The 10,000-nt window shown below is 37.2% G+C and overlaps 1 protein-coding gene across 1 annotated transcript in view; it reads left to right on the forward strand.

Annotated features, from left to right (window-relative positions):
• LOC137993121 (uncharacterized) overlaps positions 1 to 6,598 on the forward strand; it is a 10,508-nt gene extending 3,910 nt beyond the window's left edge. The window contains exons 2-4 of the mRNA XM_068838798.1: positions 1 to 536; positions 4,499 to 4,616; positions 5,376 to 6,598. The exon at positions 1 to 536 is cut by the window's left edge and continues 506 nt beyond it. Coding sequence (XP_068694899.1) covers positions 1 to 536; positions 4,499 to 4,616; positions 5,376 to 5,784 — 1,063 coding nt within the window. The 3' untranslated portion in view covers positions 5,785 to 6,598. The remainder of the gene's footprint in view (positions 537 to 4,498; positions 4,617 to 5,375) is intronic.
• The last annotated feature ends 3,402 nt before the right edge of the window (positions 6,599 to 10,000 follow it).

Consider the following 10,000-nt stretch of genomic DNA (forward strand, 5'->3'; position numbering starts at 1 on the left):
TGTTTCAAGCAGTCTGTCACCTTCAAGCACTGCCACCTTCAATGGCTCTGTTGAAACAGAGTCAAAACTTGTTGCTCCCTCCAGTTCCTCTGCATTCAACACTGCAGGCTCTAAAGGGATACCAAAACATACAGAACCAGGTTCTCCTCCAACTCATTCCCAGAAACAACATCCTTCGACATTAATTTCAGTTTTTACAGTGTCTGGAGCAATAATTGGGGCATTCCTACTGTTGGTGCTTATCCCATTTGTTTACAAAAAATGCAGAAAAAATACAACTAAAAAACATAGAAGTACAAATGTATCCAGAGACCAACAGAAAGGTGGTTTGATTGAATTAGCAAATGAAGATAGTGAGACATGTGCATTGTATCCTGACACAAACAGTGCATCATTTGTCAATTCTTGCCATAAGAAAAGTAAAGAAAGCGTCAATAATCATAGCCATTCTGTTGAACTCCCTATTGACTCAGAAGAAGGGAATGGAGCAATTGTAGTGGCCATCCCAACATCATTGGATTCAGATTCTTCTAAAGGTATGTTTATTTTTGATTGTTTGGTGCAACTTTTGTTGTTGTACATTTGGGTTTTTCAATAATGCATCCAATAATATTGGGATTTTTCTTGCTACCAGTAATCTCTAGTTAAATGAATAGAGTGTTTTTAATTTTTCAAAATTATTTTTCTTTTGAAAACCAAAAAACGTCACTGCATGCTCTTTATATTACCAGAAAAGTATTAATGTACCGTATTTTCTCAATTAAACGCTGGACCCCGATTTAATGCCGGCCTCGAAAAAACGTCGGGTCAAAACTGTCGATTTTTGGATAAACGCGGGGGGTGTTTAATCGGAGCCCCGGCGTTTGATCGGGGTCCCGGCGTTTATTGGGGGTCAGGGTCAAACACAAACGAGGAGGACGTTAGCGACATTGCCGTTTATATACTTAAAACTTTGCACTCATATCATTTACTACTTGTCCTACATCATTCATATATTGTTTATGTGCTGTTTGTTAGTGATACAGATCTTGATTGCAACATTGTATGCGTGCCGCATGTACGGTACCATAATACTGTAACTTCGGGTAATCCAGGGAAAAGTCGTCCAGCACTTACAAACTGCCCTTAGGTTTCCAAAAATCGGTAATAATAAATCAACCTGGAAAAATGGCAGAAAATTGCATTTCATTAATAAACGCCGGACCCCGATTAAACGCCGGCCTCGAAAAAACGCCGGGTCAAAACTGCCGATTTTTAATTAAATGCCGGGGGCGTTTAATTGAGAAAATACGGTATCCCATTTTCACTGTCTAATGTTACAAATTCGTCCATAATTTTGGAAAATCCCCAGTGGTTATTGCTATGGTTATTGTGATAAATTCTGTGTTTGGTGGATTAAGCTAAGTGCACTTAATATGATTTGCTGATGTAACTGTCCGATTACAGGTGTCCAATTTCACTGTCCAATTACAACCCTACACAATAATTAGTGAAAAATAAAGCAGTTAATACATGCACCAATCAAATTTGAGAAAATTGTAATGGTTATGATTACTGTAGGTATCACCTTTACTTACATGTTCCACAGTTTTCATAGTCCCTCGCCAGATCCTGATACTTCTCAATCTTCTGTAACTCTTTGTCAAGCACTTTACAATCTACAGGCTGGAACAACAAAGTCTAAAATCCAGCAATTATCCTGATGTATAGCAATCATATCTGGTCTTCAGAATCACGTGTTCATCACTATCTATTGTGGCATGTGAAGTCCACAGCATTTTTTGGAATCACTTTCCATGCCAGCAATCATGGCACCTTTTATATATTTTTGGGCCATTTTGATCTATTCATTTAATACACGGTTGACACTTTGTGATTCATCCCCTGATGACTTTATCAGGTTCGATCATCCTTTAAAGACATGTCCTTGAGCAGTGGATATCTATGCAATGATTCTGCTCCTTTATTATTTATACCACTGTCTTTTAACCACAAGTTAATTTCTTTGAGATTGGGGCTCATCTCCAGAATTTTCTGACCTGATGTGATAGGCTGGTTGCTTGGCTTTGGACAAAAGGAGAACTGAAAATTAGAGAGAATTCTTTATAGATTCGAAGCTATGACTTCCATGACACCAGTCAGATGCTCTACTGGAGAACTAGATCATTTATCTAGATCTTACATGGACAAGGTGTCCTGCTGGTATGCAAGCTCTACAATGCTGTACACATTAAAAAAATACAGCAAAAACCACCGATCTGTGGAATGGGTGGGAATTGACGTGTCGCTGCTCAACCCTCTTTCGCTTGTAAATAGTTCAAATTCTTAAGGAGGTATTGGCAGAAGTGAGAGCATATGGAAGGCTCTATAATCAAGGAAAAGCTCTTGGAGAAGACTTGAGAATGAAGATTATACAAGACATTATCAGAAAAGGGGGAGAAGTTTTTCTGCGATTGCCAAAGAAAACAGAGATAAATTTTGAAAATGTGTTTTTCCATTGTTGCGGTCGTTATAGTACACCTCAAGCCCGTGGGAAAGGAATTTCATCAAAATGTTCAACAAAAGTGGGCGGTGCAGTGACTTGGTAATTTGAACCCATTCCACAGATCGGTGGTTTTCATAGTAAGGGGGAAGACGTTGTAGAACCTGCAGACCAGCAGGAAACACTGTCCATTCAGAACCTCGACAACTGACCCACCTCCCCAGGAGTTCTAGTCGCTGAATGGGTAGAGCATCTGACAGGTGTCACAGACGGATGTCATACGTTCCAATCCTGCCTTAAGGATGGATTTTTCAGTTGTCTTTTTGCCTGTAGCTTTCCTATCATCTTTCCTAGGGGCATATTACACCTGGAAACATCAAAAGTTGCATTTTCTGACCTGTGGTAGATTATTCCTTTTGGGAATTTTCATTTCCTTTGTTTTCACTTCATTTGCTTGTAGAATACCAAAATACTTTAAATTTATATTAGGGTAGTATTACGTGCACTCTCATTGGTCAATGTTTAGATGAGAGTACGGAAACACGGCTGTGACATCACGCAAATTTTGATTGGTTATGTGTTGCCAGATGCACATTTTGAATTGCTGGTAGAAATATGAGTGTGCATCAAGAAAACCTGTTTCAATCAAGAAGTACATTATGTAGAAAAACCAGCATTTTCCTTCATTTGTCGAATTATCTTTGAGAAATACTTTAAAAAAGCAATAGAGGACTTTTTCCTTGTTTCCATAGCCTCATCTAAACACTCGGGGAAGTTGGGAGGATTATGGACACTTATGCAAACCCTTGGCTGCATCTAGGTTTTGCATCAGTGTCTCGAATTCTTCCAACTCCCCCTTGTGTTTAGATGAGGCTATATGGAAACACGGAAAATGTCCTCTATTGCTTAAATAATTACATGCATGAATATTATTATTGTTGTTGTTAATATTGCTCTTATTATTATTATTATTATTATTATTATTATTATTATTATTATTATTATTATCATTATTATTATTATTATCTCATGGCGTTTACGCTCTGGCAGATGTTATACCGCATTTAAACCAAAGGAGCAAGCCATAGCCAATGGCCAAAGGTACTTTGGGTCATTCCCTCTTGTTTAGTTTTCCAAAACCTTTCTTAGGATCCTTGCTGTTCCTAACGAGGCTGTTTTCTGCAAGAGTCCATTCTTGATAGCAATCCCTAGCTTCGTAAGCCATCCATCTAACCTTTTACTTACTCCTCCAAGTGCACCAACAACTATCAGTATGACTTCTACATGTCTGATCCCACATATATACTTAATTTCTCTCTTTAGCTCATGGTACTTCTCCAGCTTTTCACCTTCCTTCTCATGCACCCTGTGGTCCCATGGTGATGCAATATCCACAATGATTACCGTATCATTTTCCTTTTCTACAACAACAATGTCTGGTTTTCTGGCTGTGATGATAATTATGGTCGCACTGGATGGACATGTCCCACAAGATCTTAAAACTTTTGTTTTTCACAATCCTTTCTGGTTGGCGCTCATACCATTTCTCACTTCTGTCTATACCATACTTACAACAGAGTTTCCAGTGCACCAATCTGGCAATATTGCCATGCCTTCTCTTGTACTCTTTCTGCGCCAGTTTGTTACATTCACTAACAATGTGGTTTATCGGTTCACCCTTAAGTTTCTCCCCACACAATCTGCAAAGTGGGGAATCCACTGACTTGTCAATGTTGAACTTGACATTATTATTATTATTATTATTATTATTATTATTATTGCAATATAGGTTTTCACACTCAAAAAGTCAACAAACCTTCAGTACTTCTTTGTTCAATTTAAATCTCACATTGTGTTATGATAATCGTCATGTGACCTGGACCATGTGCAAAGTCTCGTGTAGTTTTGAAGGAGTGAACGCCATGAAAATTGTTTTTGTTTGTGTTTAGAAGTCTTTGTGCTCTGCTCGGTGTCCTATGTAGATCATAACACAGTCTTAATTGTTTTCCCCGATAGGTGATCAGGATTCTGTCTCAAGTGATGATCAGTCGCCAGACTCAAACTCTCAAATAAATTTACAGCAGGTCAAAAACACTCATTATTTTGCTGGACCAGGTGCACAATACCAGAAAATGTAAGTAGTCCACTTTATTTTAATAGGTACTTTACACAAGGATGATGACAACTACAACAACCCCACATAACAATGGATTTAATTAGTAAAAACAATAGCTCTTCACTCTCTGCATGTGCATTTTACATTTTGATACATTTATTTGCCATTCGCGTCTTGACAATGACATGAAATGATCGAATTTGAGGTCATGTGGAGGACGCAAGCACCTGACGATGACTTTACAGTATTTTCTATCTAAATAATTTTATTCACTTTAAAACTATTTTACTCATAAAGCACTGACTTCACAATTACTGGATAACACAAATGAGCAAGTAACACATTAACCTCATTTCAAAAACCCAACCAATTAAGTGTGTTTTCAGCTCTTTTGTCAACCCTAGTAGATCAAACATCAGCTCTTAAGTAATTGGAAGATCTTAATATTTATTAGGTGCAAGTTTGGACCTCTGTCATATGTTTCCAGTTAAACAGTTGATCTATCGAGTTCATGTTTACTCACCATCTCAATTGCTGTCGTTGTGAATTAATAATTTATTTAACCATTTAGTAATATGGAAGGAGGATTGTCACTTGAGCCAAGTGTAACCTCCTATCTGTAATAAACTTCCTGTTGTTCAGTGATAGAGTACCTGGACTTGAGTTTTCAGAGGGTCGTCGGTTCAATTTTTTTGCAGATACGCTCTTAATTAGTTCTTTAAGAATTCTTATGTCACTCATACCAAAAATATACTAAAAGTAATGCAATGCTTTCAGTTTTTCAGCCACACAACAAACTGGTTGCACTCAGCCTGACAGATGGAATGGAAATGCGGTTGGATCAAACAAAAGAGGGTGTGTTAACTGGTCATCCATGTCCCAGGAAGACAAATATAAAACCTGTATTCTAGAAGTACCTTTTCGTCTTCTCCGAGGAATATATCTCTCACTTGATGTTAAAAGAACTGATGGTAAAGATGTCGGATTATTTGCTGAGAAGTTATTCCTTACTCACAAGGAGTACGAGTTTGTCTGTCAAGAAGCACAGAATAATCGTGAAAGCCCAACCTATCTTCTGCTTAAAGAAAAGTTCAATTATCCTGGTTCTGTTCGGAAATTCATTGAAATAATGAAAAGTATGGGTAGGGAAGATATCATCAGGCTCATCAATGACTGGCAAAGTTGACCCACTGATGTGAGTGCTGGAACCACTGCACCTGCATCCATACTCCACTAGTTTGTCCTCTTTTAAGTTTTTGTTTTTGCAACTGATATTATGTTTAGTATAGCCCTGCTCTTCAAATAAATAATATATTATGCTGTATCAGAAACCCATAACCCTTATGGGTTTCTGGCTGTATTGAAAGACGAGGATTTGTGGTTCAAGTTTTTCAGAAATAACAATCGACAGCTTTCAGATCATTGTCTTTGACAGTTTGGCTACAGTTCCCCTTTTTTAGGATCCACGTTTATTTAATCAGGCAAGTTTATACATAAAAGCGATGAATTAGCAGTTTTAATCATTAAATTGTTTCAAATCCATTTTGCAACTTTTGTACGTAATGTAAGTTATATTTATTGTTTAAGGTAATTTTTGGCATTCTTTTAGTAGGGCCCAGTATATGCATCAATGCCATTTTTAGCATTTTGCGACTGTTTGTGTGCGTGTCTAAATAGGTGAAGACTTGATATGAACACAGGGTTGTCAAAAGATCTTAAGCCGTAGTATGATTTAACGAAGAAACAGTACTAAGCCCTCAATTATGTTTTCTCTTTTTACTGGCAAGTTTTTAACATAGTGTACAATATTTCATTCCAGAAGTATGAAAGTACCAAGTGATTGTGCTGGTTGCTGGCACATTTTGACAACCCTGTGAAAGTTAAATTATCTGTCAAATGAGGATTCATTCTTGGGATTAATTAGCAGATTAAATCATAATTTTAGGCTCTGAATTTAAGCGAGGAAAAGACATGGAATTAAACAACTTCACAAAAACAAATTATTGTTTGGTGATTACTCTGATAATTTTTAGTTTAAATTGTTATCTTTAAGAAGATTACGACATTTTTTAATTTCCAAGACATGTTTTGATGTTACGAACATCATCGTCAGTTACAGAATATTTGAAAAGCCGTTAACTGACGATGATGTTTGTAACATCGAAACATGTCTTGGAAATTAAAAAATGTCGTAATCTTCTTACAGATAACGATTTAGTTTAAATTGCTTTGCTTTGACCATAACATATCACTTGATAGAAAATTTATTGCCTTATAGTTTAACATTATATCACTGGACACCATTCTTTATGTCGCACAGTTCAGTGACATGGTGAAGAGAGTCATTTAATATTTCAATGATACTGTTGAAGCTTAAAGTAACTTCTGAGGCAAATGGTCCTTAGAACGATCAAGAAGTTCCTTTATTTGGAATCAAATTCACACATCAAGTGGGTGGCATCCCCTAGTTTTCCCAACCTTTTGGAAGGTGGTGATTTTGCATACAGGGTAATAGTGATTTGTGAAAACAACATTCTGCTGATTGATACTTCTAGGATTCCTGGATATATTTGAAGAACAAGCAATAGACTATTTTACAGTTGTGTGCTTGGTTACCTGGCCTTTGAATGAAGGTGAGGCTGGAGTTGACCTTGCTTTGATAGAAATCTCCCTGCTTTTAATGATGTTGTTCTCATACTAATTAGTAGGAATTTACATATCCACTGGATAGGGATTTATCCGGCGGATAGCGCTATCCATTGTTTGAACAACTGGGGCCTGGTTCCCAGGGTCTTCCCAGGTTTCAACAACCTTGTTCCCAGGGTCTTCTCCCGACCTGCTGCTATGTTGAAAGCCGAAAAGACCTGGGAATGATGTTGTCAAAGCAAGGTCAACTGCAGCCTCAATTTCATTCAAAGGCCAGGTTATTAAACACACAACTGTAAAATGGTCTATTGAATCTGCAACGTACAAGCCTAAGATCTGGAAACATTTTGTTAATGACACTTTCACCATCCTGGATCTCAGTAATGTTGAATGCTTCCTGCAACATCTCAGCAGCCAGCAATGGACCATCTGTTTAACTACTGAACCTTAGAAAGAAAACAAGATTGCCTCCCTTGCCGACACGTCAGTCTCCAGAGAACAAGATGGGTGCCTTACCATCAGTGTCTACAGAAAACCAACTCACACTGATCAGTACTTATTTATTTACCATTACAGCCTACCCTTCTTTCGTGAACATTAATGGCTGGGGTTAACGGGGTAGCAAAAAATGAATAAAATACACAAAAACGTAAGAACAGGTAAAAATAACTAATTTACAGGACTGTGAATGATTAGTGAGATGGAATGTTTGAATGAGTTAAGGTCATCAGTAGCAAAAATAGACTGAGGTAGAAGGATAAGCAGTGAGACAAGGTACTGGTAGAGAGGGGGATGAAGCTATTATTGTGGGAATGCCGGGATCTACATGTCATTGGTCGGAGGTATTTGGAATCGTTAATTGGAAAATGTCCACAGTGGATCTTGTACAAGAGAGAGAGTCTTGCATCTGCTCTCCTTTGTTCTACTTAGTGCATGATTCTGTACAACCAGGCCAAACATCTCATCACTAAACCATCAGCTGTCTCTGAGGAAAAGGAGCAGTTAGATCAGTATTTATTTATTTATTATTTATTTACCTGTTTAGATATTTCTAAATATATATAACATTCTTGATCAAGGATAAAACATAGTTATGATATTCAGTATAGTCACACCATGGACCTAACAGAGAGTGTAATAATTAAAAATTTGAGGTTTTAAAAGCAAAAACACCAGTAAAAGGTAAGTCAGATGAAGCTCAGACAGGAAATTGGTTCCATGCCACAATTGACTTGGAGAAAAATAATACTTTGTCTTACAGCTAGCATGGATGTAATGATAGGGGTAGGCATTCAGGTTTTAAGAAACCCCTACTAAGTGGAGAAACCTCAGATGGGAGTGAGATGATGACTAGGGCTAGCTGTAGCTAGTTTGTAAAACATAAACAATTTGCATGAGATAGGAGTCTGCATTGCTCCTGGGTATCACAGTAAAGCTGGTTTATCATTAGGGCGACATGACTGAATCTAGAATATTTTCCCTTGCAAGAAATCTAGCGGCTCTGTAATTCATGATACTGTATTAAGAACCTTCCATTTTAAAATTTAGCCTAAACACTGGTTCTTACATAGATGGTAATTAAGTGACAGAAATTTAGGCTTTATAGGTTCTTAAATAGGTTCCTACTTTTTGAAGAAAAAAAACAAGTTGTAGATAGAATTTAGTGGAATTTGGGCTTCGTCCCCTTGCAGCACCCAGTTTATCCCTATCCCTAATGACTACAATAAGTAAAATCAAAAGATCACATGTCAGTGATGAATCTTCAAAACATCAATCAATCTTATTGGCCAAAGTGCACGTAATTTTTTCGATTTCAGAAAATAAGGACCTGTTTCAAATTTTAGGGTCAACAGGTCCTAATGTTTAGAGGTGGTCTAACTGACAAATTTTAGGCTAACAGGTTCTTAAAAAATAGGTTCTCACTCACGGGGTTTTGCTGTATTGGGTTTAGTGTATACACCTTATTCCAAAATGACTGCAATTTAAATATTCTTTTGTTTTTATTCAAATAAGCCCTTGATGCCTCGTTCTTAAGATTAAAATTCAAAAGAATATTTTATCTTGAACGAGGCAACAAGGGCCAATTTGTATCTGCATAAATCAGCAGCCATTTTGGAATAAGGTGTATGGGTTCCACGCGGAGCTAGCATACTCAAGTCGAGGACACTCAAGTGTAGTATATGCTTCAACTGCTTTAACATTCTGAATAGCAATCCGACAATATTCTTCTCAGGAGATCAAGCATGCTGCTAGGCTTGCTACAAGTGATTCCAGGCATTTAGTTGAGTCTGTGCAAGCAAAACTGCTATTTGCCGGTTTCTAGCTTTGCATTCACGACAACCGCCTCGTTTTGCTAAATACCAGTTTGCCTACCTAATAGCCAAGTTTCGAATTATGCAGAAACAAAAGAACAGAGTCGAGGTTCAGGGGAATAATTTGCATTTTCCTTTGTTTTGAACAAAACAAAATGCTGATTATTCCCCTGAACCTCGACTCTGTTCTTTTGTTTCTACACAATTCGAAACTAGGCTATTGGTAATCAACGAAACAACAAACTCACTTTAATTTTCTTCATTTAAATGTAAGGCCAAAACTGTGAAAGATTGCCTATACAATACAATACATTTTATTCACATTTTCACTTTTTATATCAGGTTATAATAAAGAGATACTTTTGTTTTTCAGTACGCTAAAAATTAAATTATATAGCAAAATACAAAGTACATAACCTGAATTGAAATGCCTAGTAGCTGCTG

The sequence above is a fragment of the Montipora foliosa genome, chromosome 2 (assembly GCF_036669935.1).
Source record: "Montipora foliosa isolate CH-2021 chromosome 2, ASM3666993v2, whole genome shotgun sequence".
NCBI classification, from domain to species: domain Eukaryota; kingdom Metazoa; phylum Cnidaria; class Anthozoa; order Scleractinia; family Acroporidae; genus Montipora; species Montipora foliosa.